This window comes from Caloenas nicobarica, chromosome 2, assembly GCF_036013445.1.
Source record: "Caloenas nicobarica isolate bCalNic1 chromosome 2, bCalNic1.hap1, whole genome shotgun sequence".
NCBI classification, from domain to species: Eukaryota; Metazoa; Chordata; class Aves; order Columbiformes; family Columbidae; genus Caloenas; species Caloenas nicobarica.
Window position 1 is genome coordinate 59,173,459 of NC_088246.1, and position 16,686 is coordinate 59,190,144.

The 16,686-nt window shown below is 43.7% G+C and overlaps 1 protein-coding gene across 1 annotated transcript in view; it reads right to left on the reverse strand.

Annotated features, from left to right (window-relative positions):
• Positions 1-4,936: 4,936 nt before the first annotated feature.
• Positions 4,937-16,686, reverse strand: part of LANCL2 (LanC like glutathione S-transferase 2) — a 33,767-nt gene continuing 22,017 nt past the window's right edge. Inside the window, exons 6-9 of the mRNA XM_065629814.1 lie at positions 15,672-15,854; positions 13,391-13,567; positions 9,856-9,928; positions 4,937-8,092 (exon numbers count right to left, since the gene is read on the reverse strand). Of these exons, the coding sequence (XP_065485886.1) occupies positions 7,977-8,092; positions 9,856-9,928; positions 13,391-13,567; positions 15,672-15,854 (549 nt within the window). The 3' untranslated portion in view covers positions 4,937-7,976. The remainder of the gene's footprint in view (positions 8,093-9,855; positions 9,929-13,390; positions 13,568-15,671; positions 15,855-16,686) is intronic.

The window sequence follows — 16,686 nt, forward strand, 5'->3', positions numbered from 1 at the left end:
TATGTCTTTCTCTTTATTTATTGTTTGTTTCAGTCCTGGGTTTAACTGCATTGTGGCAGGCTACTGGGAGCAGTTCTTTATTCAAACCCAGAGTGATGTACACTCTCCTAAGACCCCACAGCAGAAATGCCCTCATGTAAGGGAAATGAAAGAGAAAGAGGGTAGATGTAGAAGAGGCAGGGCAATGCTTTTACCAGAAATGCTGACCACCATCTTTTTCTCTTACGATTTTCTTGTACAGTTTGGTTCTGAGGCACAACAGAAAGATGCTGTGATAGAAGTCACTGTGACTGGAGCACCAGCATTGGTCGAGTCATGGCAGGGACTTTGCCAAGTGCCCTAGAAAAGAGGGAGTCATTACTTTAAATGATGCATCTGAAAAGTGAAGGATGGGGACTTGAGTGTTTCTTGGCCAGCACCTGGACTCTACCTGTGTGATCGGCATCCTCGCTCCCCTCGTTTTGCCAGCAGTGAGATTGTGTGAAACAGCCGATGACCTAAATGTTGGTAGCGAGAGGGAGGTGTTATAACCTTGGAGCTGCTTGTGCCTCGTGACAGAACAGTTAGAAACACTGAAATACGTAGGTAAGTTTTCTTCCCTAAATTGGAAAATTATCACAGTAAGAAGGAATGGGAGCACACTTCTAGGTCTGCTCCCTTTGACATTGATGGGAGTTTTGTCCCTGGTCTTACTACTGCCACAAAGAGTACTGGGCAGCGCTGTCATCTCCAGGTGACAGATCTGTAAAACTGCTCTCCTCTCTAGTTCAGGCAAATAAACAACTTCTTGGAAGTGGTGCTTAAGAGCAATTCCTTGACGCGATGTGCAGATGGTTTGGCTTTCAATGACTCTTAGCTCTTCATGTGTTTTGCTGTGAGCAGCCCCAGGATTCCCAAATTCACCATCTCATGCTTGTTGCTCACTCTTGGAGTGACCACAAGTCAACACCTTCAAATACGCACACGAGCCCCTGTGTGAGGGGCTCTCACACCCATCTATGTAAAGCTACTCTGAGACATGACTACACATTCATGGAACCTTCTCCCTCCATGCATATTCAGAGCCATGTCACTAAAGAGTGACAAAAAGAAGATGCCCTTGCCTTCTACTGCTGAAGCACCTGCAGGAACAGCATAGCTGAGGGTTAGGAGTCCGATATGGTCCTTTGGGTACCAGGTGAACGCTGAGTCTGCCAATGCAACGACTGCTCCTGTGTCACTCCAACCAAGGCACAGAGGCCACCGAGGTGACCTGGAGTAAGCTGAAGACCTGTGTTGCACAGAGAGCCAAAGCTTTCTTGTGCTGTTCGTGCATCCCAGTGGCTTGTGAGACCTTGTGCCGAGGCAGCGAGCTGGATTTGCAGAACTGGCAGAAAAGAGCATCCTTTTTATTATGAACATGTCTCTAACAAAAAAAACACCAAGGGTCACTATTTCTAAAAGCTGCTCGTGGACTTAATAGTTGTCTGGAGCACAGCTAGCTTTTGAGGAGCTCATTCCTGCAGCCCTGACTTGGGTGAAATTGTAACTAAGGCTTTCCCTTACTGTGCATCATAGTAAGGGACAAAGCGAAGTACATCTGTGTGTGCAGTGTAGGCTTGGTGGGCACTGAAGCTGACAAAAAAGTACATTTTTATCACTAGGTCCATCTGCACACCACAACTGTATATATTTTCTAAATTAGTGTGGACTTAAAGGTTAAAGCTGCGTATGTTACTGAATATAGTTGTGTATATGCAACATAATTTTTTAAAACGAAATCCAACCTTTCTTTTTCTGTCAATAGAAATTACAACAGACCTCATGTTAGTAGATAGATGCTGTTAAGTCCTTTTATATTATGAAATGTATCTGTGACAGCTGGCATTTTACTGGACACATTGAATAGAAGCCTTTTGTAGTGAATTCTTACGCTGTACATTGAAATTCAACTTATGGTGATGTTTTTTGAAGTCTGGCTGGTTTATTTGCTGGTGTTGATGGATGACACTACCTCTTACAACACATGCACTCCTCTGCTAGCAAGCTTGCTTGATCTTCTCTTGAAAATGCAGCACCTGTGTGGGCATCTATATGAATTACTTGCAAACTGTTTATATGCCTTTCCTCTCGTTGTCTTGCTTTTGGAAGTTTTTAGGTTTTCCTTTTTTCCTTTTAGTTTGAAAAAAAAAAAAAAAAAAGGCAGGGAGAAAGGAGAAGCCCTGTAACTTTCAGTAGGGTGATATCAACAATATGAAGTTGATTGAGAGTGTACATTGTATGTTTTGCAAGGTTAGGTTGGTGGGTTAGACGATGGATATAACAGGAGTAGGTCTTTCTACAGTCTTGGAGGCTTCTGTTGTTCATAAAATTTGTGCAGGCTTTCTTTAGAAATGCATTTTATTAAAGTAAGCTTGGATGCTGCTGTATCTCTAACCTTCTTCATTGCTCTTTCCTGAGCTGGATGTTTAAAGCTTGCTATATTACTGAGTAAAGAGTGCAGAAGAGGAAAGATGGCCAGGCTAATGCCACCAAGAAATTTGTACTTGGTATCACTTTAGCAAGCCAGATGTGAAACATAGGCTGCAGGAACACCACAGGGAAGAACAGGGTTACTTTTCACCAGCAGGCAGCGATGACACGTAAGGTGTGTAGTCCCAAAGGTGAAGGAAAACATTTTCCAACAGGATTTTACTTGGCAGTAGTGATGCCCTTCCAAACTGCCATCTGCTGCAGCTTCACTAATGTGAACTTTGGCGTGGTGTGTTGATGCTTTATCCATCAGGATTCCCGTGTCGGATTCTCTGGGTGCTGCTACTGTGTCCTCTCTGTAACGTAACAGATTTTTGTGCCTCACTGATGAGGCAGGGTGGTGTTTTGACTGCAAAACCAGGTTAGTGCCGACGGCTGGGAGCCCTGGGGATGCGTGGGGCTCTCCCCTGCCCCTTCCAGGGGCCACCAGAGCAGGGTGTGAGGCTGACTCCTCACCTGCCTTTGAGATCTCACCATCTACATCAGAAAGTTGATTTAACATGTTGTGGGGATCAGTCTCCTAGTTCTTACAGAGGTATTTGATACAGGGGCTTTAAATATCTTGAGCAGGAATTGGGTAGAATGGAGATGCTTAAGCTGAGCCACTGAGCCCAGGGTGGGGGGCAAGAACACAAACAGTACCTCCTTGAGGTCATTTCTTCAGTTGTGCATCCTCAAAACTTGTCTGATGTACCTGTGAGGAAGCAGTGGTCGGGAGGAACCTGCTTAGATGGGTAAGGAAACTTCTGAGTTTGCTCTGCTGTGACCCAGGCAGAAAAGGGAATGAGAAGGGGGTCAGTCTCTTTCTGCCACAATGAAATCTCCAACTATGCCACTTTGAGAGAAAAGGCACTACCAGGGACTCTTGGTACACCTTGCCCCATGATCCTTGTGTGCAGCTCATGACTCCAAGTGCACCATCATCAAATGTGTCTCTGAAGGTGGTATTCCTGAGACTCTGTCACTCTCAACAGTCAGCCATCTCTTCACACAGCAAACCTTCCTGACTGGGGGTGTTTTTTTAGGGCCATGGACCTGGCCATGTTTCCAAGCAGGTTCCAGCTGCTAGTTATTCTTCCACCAAGGCTGGTGAGACCAAAGGGCCCCATTTGCTTCTTTTCCTGTCAGCTGTCTGGGGTTTCTCACCTTAAATCTTGGTTTAGGAGGCAAGCTGAAGGTAAGGAGGGTGGGCAGGCACGGCCTCCCCTTGCCTGTGTCATATGTGTGAACCAGCCTGCCAGCAGTTGCAGCCACAAAACCCAGGCAGCAGGGGAGAGATGCAGGCAGTGCCAGGCAGCTGGTCATGAGCTGCCTGCCAAATGCATTGCAGACTGGAAGGTGCTATTAAAGAGAGGTGCAGCTGGCAGCCACCGTCCCAGGCTGCAAGGCGAAAGGGACAGCAGAGAAAGCAGAGGGAACAGTGACAAGCAGACCTTCCACCCAAGCCCCTGCAGATGGAGGTAGCTTCTTAGGTGTCTGTGTCTCTGTTTTTCTCCTGCTGCCTAACGCTAGCTTACCTAATAGCTACAGCCGGATTTACAGCAGCCCACTTGCAGATGTTAAGAAGCAGTGGTTGAAGATAGGTCACTGCTGTTCCCCACGTGCAAATCATGGCAGCTCTGCCAAGGCAGAGACCAGGTTCCTATGAATTGATGTGAAACCAATGAAAGCAAATGGGGGAAAGGGGACAATTTCACCAGGAAAAAGACTGCTGCCTCACAACACCCTGATGGGACAGGGCTCTGGCACCATCCAGCACACATGCTTCCTCCCACCTGTCTGTCCTACCCTATTTTGATGTTACAGAGAACTATTGTGCTAGAAAAGCCCCAGCACATTTATCTAGCTACAGCTGAATTTGTACAGATTATCCTTCAGGTCCTCATCTACAGATCAGAAATAATGCTATTAATTCAAAAAAGCAATGCTGAGTGGCACATGGGGCTTTGTGAAATACTGACCACCACTTGCAGCATACTTGACGTTTTCTTCTTTTAAAGCCTAGAGGAAAATATCAAGTTTCCTCAAAACTGCAAAACAGATGTTAGACAGCTGGACAGAGACATTTCATGTGTTCCTAAAAAACAGCTAGTCATGAGTCAGGCTTGAGCTGCAAAGTGTTCAACAAGACCTGTGTGACCAGAGAAGAAAGCAGTGCTTTGCACTAAGCAATGTACGCTAAAAATCATCTGGGAGAAGCAGCAGTGAGGTCTGCAATGCTAGTAAAAGGTGAAGGTTAAAAAAACCCCCAAAACAAACAAAAAAACCCCAACAATTTGCCCATACTCTCGTATGTGTACCATCCTGCAGGACTACGAGATAGGAGGCGGTTCAGCGCTGGATCAGTGGGACAGCTGTCACTACAGCACTGGAAGGAAGCAGTACAACAGGAAAAAAAAAAAAAAAAATCACACAAATTACCACCACATAGCTTGATCTTTACTAATAAAGCCAAAGAACAAAACATCAGCAATTTTTTTCCTCTTTTTCTGCCCAAAGAGCATCTCCATTTTTAACACTACTGCTTTTTGCAACAGATGGCCTATTACACACGGACAAAGCAAACCAGGGAATATTAAGACATCTTCCACATTTTTAGTTGGATGTGATTTCTGAAAACAATGCCTTGGTGAAATGCATTTTTTCACCTTCACAAAATACCCTTTCTTAATTGGCAACCTAGATATCACAACGCTGTGACGAACAGAAAGGAGGAGCCACAGGGAAAGTCGCGTCAGGAGGATGAGGCAGACACACTGTCAAGACACTTCCTGACTCGATACGTTACATTTCCAGTCCTGCACATTTCTAAGAGGATTCTGCAGAGAAAGATGGTGCCTGGCCCCACTGCAGCAGGCGGCTGGCTATGGTACAGAAAGAGCTGGTAGCTGACTTGCTCATTATTTTGACAGGTACACTCAAGCATCTCGGAGATCTGCTCAGTATTAAGTCATTCTAAGTGTATACACCTATATACTTTTTTAAACCAGCAAGTTTTAATTCCCCTTGGGGTCCAGCCAGCCAAAATCACCTCCCACAGGTGCCATTCTAAGCTCAGCAGCCAAGGCGGCATATGTGTCTATAACCAGTGAATGAAAATACCTGCCTGTCGAGCCCCTAGTTAAGCGATCAATATAACACATGCTTGGGATTTGCTGGGAGGGCCGGTGGCTTCTGTTCTCTGTTTGCAGGTGGTTCCTGCACACATGGCAAGTCCCTTCCCTGTTAACCCACTGAAGTCAGAGCAGAGGGGAAGGAAAAAAGGGGGGGTTGGGGGGGGTGATGTGATGTGAAACAATATCAGGGCTGCCATCTATTATACCTCATTTGCGAGGACTTCTGTGAGACTTCACCCCGGGGCCAGTTTCCTCCCTGGCTGATTTATGGGCAGGATCGTTGATGCACAGGCTGAAACAAGAAACACAGACCTTAGCATGCCTGCCACGGAGGAGCATCTCATTTGAGATGGCCTCTGCCAGTACACTCTGTGCATTGCCTCCTGTAATCTGCTCTCCCTATTGCTCAGTGATCCCTCCGCTTTCTGGTGCTCTGCTCCCTTTTGTTTCACCTCAGCCACTTGCCAGGCTGCTTCCCTCATTCCCCCTGCCTTTCAGCACTTTCCCTCATGCCCAGCTGTAGAGATGCAGCTGGGTTTGGTGCCCCCCCCATCTTCTGCCCTTTGCCAGAGGGGTGGAAAAGTCTCTGCCAATGCTCCCATGTTTTAGTCCTACCTGCCAAACCAGCAGAGGAGCTACACTGTGACATTAAGCTGTCCCTCACTGGCACTGCTGCTCTTGCCCAGCAGAACTGAATGTGGAAACTGTGAACATCCAAATGGATTTGGCAACAGACACTATGAAGTTAAAGGAAGTCACTCAGGGGTCCGTGCAGGAGCAGCAATGCCTCCCCAAGCCCAACTACAAACACTGGAGCTCAAAAGATGGCCCACAGGTCACATCTATCCCAATGCATGCCTGAAAGGTCAAAGTCTCTGCCATCTGTCACACTGCCACCCAATAGAAGGGATCGATTAAAATAAACACTTGGAATGACAGAACACAAGGACACCTGTGGGAAAGATGACAACAGAACTTGAGCAGGTCAGAGGGCGCCACACTGACTTACCTTTCCCAAGCAGTAAACTACTTACTGTCTGGAACATGTAAGCCTGCTGTAAGTGTACTTAGAGTATGTCCCACCTGATACTCAGGAGCACCTGGAGGCAGGTCTAGTATTTCACAGCCACACCCCATTACCAGGGGAAGCAAAGCATTAGCAGCAAAGTTAAAACTAAGGGCAAAAGGCTTTTCCTGTTTGGATTTTAAGATGAAATCAACTTCCATTACAGCCTCTAGCAACTGTTTCATATTGCTCATTAATCTTCTGTAGCCTCCACAAGCAGCTGGTATTTATTGCTCCTATCATACTATATGGGCTAAATGCAGCAGGGCTGGGAGAGGGAGGGAAGGGCCCCAAAGAAATCACTGCCTTGGTTCGGAAGCACCACTCATCCCAAGTTAAGCAGCATGAGAAACTGCCCTGACACCCTCTCTTACTCATCTGCATGCAAGATGCTGCAGGACAGGTTTATTACAAGTCCACACACAGGAGAGGAGAAGCACAGTTATGCTGTCTCTGCTCTTGGCAGCAGTGGGAGGTTAGTACAGGTGACTCCACCTTCACTTTGATAAGCTCATGCTATGGGATGAGGCTTTGCAGAGATGGGGACAAGCATCTCCAGCCTGCTCTAAGTGCCCAACACACTAATCAGGTGCAGGTATCAAAGGGAGCCGCCCTTCAAGACTTTTAAAAAAACCTCCCACAACAGCAGCAAAAGACAAGTCAGGTCTCTTCCAACCTGCTGAGTTTCTGAAAACTGAGATGGCCTCATACCTCTTCATCAAAAAAGGCTCATCTCCAACATCTTAGCTTCTAGGGACTGTGGAGAAAAATGCAGAAAAATTTGAACATTAAAATGTTTTTCAACTCTTTTTAAAGGTGCCAGCTCACCAGTGAAGCTGGGCACTGTCCTGCAGCAAACTCTCTGGCATAAAGTGGAACTCTCTGGGTAACCACACTTCAGAAAGCAACACTGCTGTTGTGAGTCATGCGCCAAGGTACAGGATGGAGATTCACAGAGACCAGCTGTGCTAACAATGAAAGACTCCAATCAACAGACAACACCAATAAACATGCAGAGCATGTCAAAGACCTGAAGAAGACAAATACAATGGAAGAGAGAAAGTTCAAAACTTGACTTCTCTTGTCCTATGTCTGATGGTGTCATTTTAACAGAACTTAATTGTGGCTTCTCCCATTCATGCTCGAACGACCTCATGGTCCCTTGGGGCAGGGGTGAAAAAAGGGGTTTATCCATCTGTCGGTTCAGGGTCGAGTTGGTTCAGTATCAGAGGCACTAAACAGTCTCATCTCTTTTGGCATGAGTTTCCTTTCAAAATGATCTTTTAGCTGTCCTGTTCCACTTTGTTTTCGCTCCTTTGAGGTCCAAGTTCAAACGCTGGAAACTGGGAAGTCTCCGGTACTGAAATATCTGAGAGGAAGTGAATAGCTCCAGCCATACCTAAAACATAATGAGAAAGACATTTTTGTGCATCTTTGACATTAAAGTAGCACAGCTGACTGCAAAGGCAACAACGCCTGTTTAAACACCTCTTCACTAGATATTTTTTTTAACAGGTGAACTTAGGGCCTATAGAAAGGCAAGGTCATCTGTACTTTTCTCAGGAAACCCAGTTTCACTTGAAAAGATCAAAGGAAAGAACCGAGATCTCTCTGCTACCAGTTTTTTCAGCTGTACAACCTCAATGATACTTCAATTAAGAAAAAGTAAATTCCAATTTGGACTGTCCCTCAGAACATGAGCACCTCTTGCTCATCATTTCACTGGTGCAAAAAACAAAGGCAAAACTTTATTATACTTGTGATGTACAGATTCTTTTGTTTGCTATTCATAAACCAGTCATCCAGAGCCTGAAGCACTAACACCAGCATCACCTAATAAAACTCTCAGGGTGACAGACAGAGGCATCCTACAGCAAGGGAGCATACAAGCTCACTTCTATGACCAAGTTGACTTCCTATTTTATCAACGGCTAAGCACATACAAACAAAGGAACCTTCCTGAAATAATGCATCTGGTGCACATGAAACGGCTAAGACAATCTCGTAAGATGAACATGCAACTTCCACTGAAAGAGTGGACATACATGCAGAATTGGACAACTTTAAGCAAAAACTACCCGCCAAATTAAGACTTCTTTTTCTTGTCTCAAATTTGAGACTTCTAGTTTTTTCTCAAAAAAAAAAAAAAAAATCAAAATCACTGACACTAAAAAACTAAAATAAAACCTGCATGTCAGCATTAAAGCACAAATCATCCTATTGCTGGCATTACTTCACCTTCTCAACAAATTTCAAAGCTCTTATACATCAGATTTTATGCCTGCATTTTCCCTTTACAAGTGCATGCAAGAGAGCTCTCAGGAATAAGAATACTTACACTTTTCTCCCTTAAACATTAAGACAATGACTCTGTATTTAGAAGAGATGTATATTACTACTGCTCTTTTGTGTTCGCACCTTGGATTGGTTTATTTGTTAAATAATCTTATTTGGTCTGCTGTAATTTCATGTACTTGTGATAGGTGGCACGCTAGGCTCATTGTTCAGGAAACAGCAGCACTACTTTAAATCCTGCTTGGGTCTATGATTCCTTGCTACTGTATTTCTAAAACATAACGATGAGATAGGGAATAGAAAATAAACTACCAAAAAATATATATACAGAGCTCTAGGAAAGTATTTAGGAACATCTTTGAACTTGCAGAAAAGCCCCTAAGAATTCTGCATTTCTTTTCTGTTCGAGTGATTTGGGCTTATGTTAGAACTAGCTTTTCCTTGCTTTGGTATTGCAGCAGAGCAGCTCTCATTCTCACAAGCAGCAGTGACTTTGATCTCGTCTGCCCACAGCTGCTCCTCTGCCCAGTCCGTCTGCAACAACCCCTGCAATAAAACTGTTGCCCAGGTTCTCTTTCTTTAAGCCAAGAGGTGTCAGCACAGCAGAATTTTATCAAAGGATGACAGTGGCACCGGCTTTACATCGGAAACTGCTGAAAATGCAACCAAAAGTCCAAGCTGTGATAGTGAATGATTTTGTCTTTTTCTCCCTGCCCCTGCACCTCCTTTTAAGCAGAGGTAGCGACAGGGGGTGGGTCTATTTTTGATAGGAGAGGAACCCACCAAAGATTTCCCAGCTCCTAAGCATGTGCCAAAATTGCAAAGTTGCCCTTCTTTCCTCCACCATTTGCAACACCATCAGTTTACCTTCAAAGAGAGAATAAGGTCGGTCAGGAATACGACATCCATGTGCACCATACTCCAAACACCATTCAGCAAACTGGGGAAAATATTTAAAAAAAAAAAAAAAAGACTGTTAAATGCAAGCTTAAGTATCTGTATATCTTTAACAGGTACTAAATATCAAGTGGTGTAAACAGCGACACAACACAGAAATCACTGTCCAAGGTCAATTTGTCCCACTTCAACCATGACAAGACTGCAATTAGGTTTTAGGATATGTATTTCCACAGCACGAGTTTCAGTTTCATAACAATGTAATTAGGTGGGCTGTACTGAACTTCTGTTTTCTGTAAATCAACCCTGCTACAGGTCAACGAAAAATGCTGTGAGAACACACATATTCAATTTCAAGGGCAAAATCTTTCTAATACTGTAATACCAGTTCCTTATCTGTCTTGGTGCTTAATTTATCCATGTTCTCAGGACTTAGGGTTGTTAATTGCATTTTGGTTTTCTTTCACTTCCGTGCACCAATTTAAAGTATTAAATCTCCAACTGCCATTACTTAATTTATTTGCTCTCCCCAAGCCTTGTGAAAAATCATTATAAATACAGTTACACAATTGCGGCCATCAATATTTTGTTGCAGCAGATGGAACACCATTAGAAAGAGTTAACGGTGTCTTTCTTGTGTGTGATCAACACTGCTGCAGTAGCTACATTAGACATACATGACTTATGAACTGCATTTGGATCAATTTAATAGCAACTACCTCTTTCTCCTTTATGGCTCCCCAGAGCACACAGGGGCCACAAGTTCCCTCGGTATTTCTGTACTTGGAAGCAAATCACTGCTTATTCAAGATACAGTGCAAAGATTCCTGCAAAGCAAAGAACTGAGAGGTCTCTCCCCACTTCCCTTTCAATTTGGGCAACCTGCTAGCAAACAGGTCATTCTACTAACTAGAGCAGGGGTGTCAAACTCATTTTCACAAGGGGCCACATCAGCCTCGCGGTTGCCTTCAAAGAGCCGAATGTAATTTTAGGACTGTACAAATGTAACTACTGCTACATTTATACAGTCCTAAAATTACTAGAGGGTGCCCCGGCTCCAGCACAGGAGTTACACGGGGAGTGAGCATGCCCACAGAGCCATCAATCTGCTCAACAGGAGGATAAAGGGTGGCATCTCTTCCTTCTTCCCCCACTCTGTTCTGTTTAAATATTTATTGGGGGATGGATTTTTCTTCTCTTGCTAGGGCTGTGTGCATGTGAATGTCTTGACAATATCCAGCAAAAAACCTACAAACATTGTGGTCTACACTGTTATTAAGAACTGATGAAACATTTTTGGTCCCCCCACGGGTATGAATCTTCAAACTGAGGTTTAATTCTCCATGTAATCTTGTCTTACGTGTGAGGACAGAATATGTTTATCCCATGTTTCTAAACTACAATCAATTCTTGCAACATCCACATCTTACTGCATCCTAGCCTTTATTATTACTACCAGCTTGGGAACTGCAACAGAAATTTAAGAAATGCACCCCAGGCTACTGTAGCACAACCATAGTTTACAAGTACATAGCTTCAGCACAGCTCACAGATCCAGTAAGCCACACTAACACTGGGTGGGGGAGGAATAAAAAAGAAATATGTTCTAGCAGGAAGACATCTGCCATTATTTGTCACAGACTGGGCATGCTTGCCATCAGCAGTGGTTTAATCACAATGCTGAGCAGCACAGGACTCGGATGTTCTGTTGCCAGAAGCCCCAGATGCCACAGCCCCTCTCTCCTCCCAGAGGTCCAGCCAGGAGCGGCTCAGCCTCCTGGGAGCCTGGTAATGCTGGAGAAAAGCTGTGAAGCCAAGTGAGAAGCACAAACCAGGGGGCTCTGTGAGCCATGGCCTTTCAAGCTCTTCTGGTTCATCCGTGAAACAGTTTCATGGGTGCTGAGAGGTAACTAGGGATTCCTAGGCAGACTCCTTCCCCTGGGCCTCATGTTTTCGGGGTGAGCAAACACCCCTGGGAGGGAGCCATCTAGTTCTCTCAGTTACATGCCTTTAGGTATCAGCATAACTGCACGTTCGCTTCCCTTGCATGCTCTGGCTCAAAAAGAAAAGACTTCTAGAATGCCAGACAAGGAAATTCCTCTGCCTGTTTTAAGATTTGCCCTGCAAGAGCCTGAAGGGCCTGACTGAGTGCTGGAGATGCTAAAATGCAGAAGGGCTGCAAATACATTGGCAGACTAGACCATGCTGGGCACCTCCAGCAAATGGTCTTTGGCCACTGTGCCACATCTTTCTTCTCAAAGGGATTTCAGGTACGTAACTGAATCTCTTCCTTCTTTGGCTTAGAAATAGATATGCTTGCTTTTCTCTGGCTTCGTATGGAAGAACATCAGGGCTCTCTTGGGCCAGAAATGCAGCACCAACAGGAGTTGCCAGTGCTGCACAGAGCCACAGAAGATGTAGGAGCAGGGAGGGTGGCAGGGAGAGCCTGGTAGCTGTGCTGCCAGCGATGCCTGCGTGGTGCTGTGGCTCGCTCGTCAGCAGCAGGTGAGTCCACATCTAACAAAGTCACACATTTGCTGTGGGAGTGCCTGGGGTCTATTACCTTCTCTAGGATGCCGGTACACCCACAGGTGTCCTCGTGGCGTGATGCTTTGCTAGATGTGAGACAAGCAGCAACTTTTTAAAGCTCTGCTGGTAGAGGACAGTCTGGCAGTGGAGATGAATAGAACAGCTTTGCATGTGGCCAGTGCTCATCTGAAAGCATCTAACAAGCAACTCATCAAATTTCCCACTACAATACTTTAAAAAGGCCTAGCTAATGCCTTAAAAAAGGCCTTAGCTATGTATGCAATATGAAACCAAATATCCATGCATTAGGCTGAAAAAACAAACCCAAACAAAAACAAAACAAACAAAAAACCAAACCCAAAGTCTTATGAGATGAGGAAACAGAAGTTAAGAAAGCCTTCTCCTTTGGTATTATAATTGCCAGCACAGAGCTGATAGCAGAACTTGGACAATTCCTGTGGAAAAATTCTGAATGCGTCTTTCTCTGCAATTTGTATTAATGAAAGAAATTTTAGCGAGCAATTTACTAACTGCAACTCCGAGCTCTAAAAGCCCCAAACAGACAGGAGTCTGAAAACAAATAGTTACAAAAGACTACAAACAGCATTGCTTGAGGAGCTGAGGACGACGTTGGATGTCTCAGCAGAATAATTAGCACCACATAACATTAGCCTGTTATTCTTCAGGCAGGCTGAATTTCAGACTTTATTTTTTTCTGAATATGAGTTTAGTTTCTCCCCCCTTAGAGAACATTTGTGCATTTCATTCTGTGTATTGAGACAGTGCTTGCCCCACATACACAGCTGAAGTTGCTCAGTCAAAGCCTGAGTACAGGGGAGCAAGTGACAGGACACTTGTTCCACCAGCCAGCTCCAAATCCAGCACACAGCAGCCTACTCTGATCACAGTTTACTCTTGCACAGGCATCATGATGTGAAAGGGAACAGTAATTTTGTTGGGATGCTGCAGAGCTCACCTTGCAAGCTCGGTAGAGGTACTTTTTGTCCTGAGTTAGGTTATAGAGAGACAAGAAGGAGTAGCCATTGCCAGCAGTACCATGGCAGATCCCGTATCCTTTTCTCAACAAACCTCTCTGCCAGATGACATCGCTACAGTCCATAGCATCTTTCAAGTATTTATCCTCTTTAAAGGTCTGTGGAATAAAAACAAAATAAACACACATAAATTGAAATATTAATGAAAACAAAAGGAAACTCGACCTGAGAGATGTTTCGCTGTTGGTATGTGTTTTTTGATATGCAATTTATTTTGAATTTTAATAATCCATTCATCGTAGACTTGCCTTTCTTTTCTTATTAGTGGTTTTTCAATTCTCTGCACAGAAAAAGAAAGAGCTTTTAAAGTTTTGTTTCTGAAATCAGGACCCCAAAGGGAAAGAAACCCTCAAGTTCAAGGCCCTTGGCTCTACAACCTGTAATCTATTTTGTAAGGGTACATGGCACTTTTTTTGCTTCTCCTCTTCATTCCCAAACCACTACATCATTTGATTTGAAATAAAGAAATGTAATTCTTGCCTCCAGGAAATGTAACACAGAATACTGGCCATCACATCTGGTCCTAAAGTTCTAGGTCCTGGTCTTTTAAAGTAATTCCTGCTGATTGCTCACCATCTGCCTTCAATTCCATGTCGAAAATGCAGAAGAATGTGTCTTTGCACAGCACAGGGCTCTTTTCTCTGTCACAGGTACAAGTAGGAACACTTCATCATCTCGATTAGCATTTGTATTGGAAATACTCAGAAGCACTTGCTAGTTTGGGCAAAGGGCAAATTTTGTGAAGTTTATTGCAAACAAAGTGCATTTTGGACACAGAGAGCCCATCAAGGGAGCAGAAAACAAAACCAAGCAGTTTCGCTGAACACCACCAGACTTCCATCTTTAGAAGACTACTTTTTCACTCCCCTTTGCCTAAGTCACTCTACAGGTCAACAAAACAAAAAAGAACAGTAACTGATGCACGACTGTACACTTCGTCCTTTAGAGATGGCATCCCCTGCAAGGATGCTATTTCATAAGGTAACAGAAGCAATTAACATGCAAGATTCTTAAATCCACAAGACCAATAAAGAAAGTCCATCTCTCTGAACAGGGTCTGTCAGCTACTTAGCTGTAAGATTTCAAATGAAGCCCCAGCACAGCAGTATTTGATGTCCAGGATAAACACTTCTGTTTGTTATCACAAGTCCCTGTGCTTGCTATGAAAGCACAGCCAGTAAAACACACTCCAATTCGTCTTATCGTGTCTTCAAAAAGCAGATTATAAAGACTAAAAAAAAAGCATCATATGCCCCATCATCTTAACAGAGAAAGAGGCCAGAAAGGAGACTGCTAAACAAAACTTGGTCCTATCCCTCTTATCTTCTGCAAAACATTTTGTGCTGGGGAAAGCATCGCATTGGCAAAGAAGGAGGTGAAAAAAAAAAAGTTGTCTGCAGTGTTAAGTCAATCTCCTACCACAGTCCAAAGGAAAAACTGTGACTGCTGCTTCATTCAGCAGTGCTGTAAGAGATTTACAGTTCACATTTCAGGTAGCAGCAAGAGTAATTATTCCATAAACCAAGCCTGCTTTTCATCAGCCCACCCAGAAGCCAACCAGGGAATATGCCAAGGAGGGCTGTTGAGAGCAGGAATCAATTTGCATAAATTTAATTAAATGGCATGCTTTCAAATGTCATGGAAATCAGAAGTGCACAACACAAGAGAGACAGTAAACCTAGTTAAGGATAGAGAAGAGCAAACAGTAGGCTTGTGGTAGTTCAGCGGTTATATTTATGACCTAGAAGGGGCCTGGGATCTTTGCTCTGACTTTTAAGTTCTCAAGAGCTATATGTTAATAATGGAGTAATTTATGGAAGACATTCTTTGGCACGACACATGAACCTACGCTTTTGAAAACCAACATAATTCTTAAAACTCTTGAGATGAAGACTCAAAGAATTTAGGTCAATGTTCCCACACTCAGGACTCTGATACCAGATTGTTTAAATACATGGCCCTTTTCCAAGAAAGCCTAAAGTCTAGTAACTACCAGCATCCTGAGAAGCAATTTTACCCACTTATTTCCTTTTTACAAACAAACCTATGTAAGTATTTTGAGGTTTTTAGGTGCCTAGCCTGGGGTTCTGGTTTGAAAGTCTAGATCTAGGAAGATGAAAAATGCAAGCCTTACAATCTAATAGGCCCACATATAGGTCTCTCTGTAGAAATAGAGGTCTATATGAACACAGAACAATTCACCTTATAAGCTTGCATGAGCATGTGGATGACTCCGGGGGCACCATGGCACCAGTGAACCAGTCTGTCAGTCTCATTGCTCAGTGACGATGGGTAATTCCCAGATCGGAATTTCTTATGACGCACATAGTCAATGCTTGGCTTCACCAGCTCTGCCAGAGTCTCCTGGTCCACATTTGCAATTGGCTAAAGAAAACATAAAAAAACCCACCACCAAAACCATAAACAGAAATAGTAACAAATTGTGTATCAACACTTAATTCTATGATCTATTTTCAAGTATCCTACATATGTGCCCTTGATCCAAATATTACTTTGAATCACTTCATACAGATTTAATTAATGTCTACTTACAATACCCTTATGAAGAGCATTTTTACAGCTACTGTAGAGACAAAGAAACTGGGACACCAAGTTGTTACCTGTCTTACTGGAGGTGACACAGAAAGACTATGGAAGAACTGAGAACAGAATACGGATTTCAGGACTCATAGGCCTCTCTTAATACCTTAGAATAGAGAGAACACTTACAGGATAAAGATGGTTTTATAGCTTTCTTGCTCATAATACACACTTAAAACACAACCAGTGACACGTTTTGTTTTTAAAATAGCTAATGTAGACAACCTGTCCTGTTTCCCAATAAATGAAGACAACTGTACGTAATGCCTACCCGGCAAAGGTTTATGTAAGTTCAAGTTTTCCGTCATAAACAAAACGCCCTGAAGCTATGGGCTATAAATCTGCATTTCCAACTTCAGAAGCAATAGCTACTTCTCCAGGTAGCTAAATGTCTTTGTACTAGAAACTCATCCTTAGATTGCTCTTCTGAATTTTCTTTCTCATTTCTTCTATTTATTAATAGATCCGCCAACCTGTACACTCCTTGTAAGTAAAGGTATCTGTTGTGTCTGCTGTTGTTCTTTGGGGATGTTCCCTCCCCTATCAGCCCATTTTACAGTATTTTCCTAACAGAGCTCTCTCTTTTAACACAGCCTGCATGATTTCTAGAATTCCT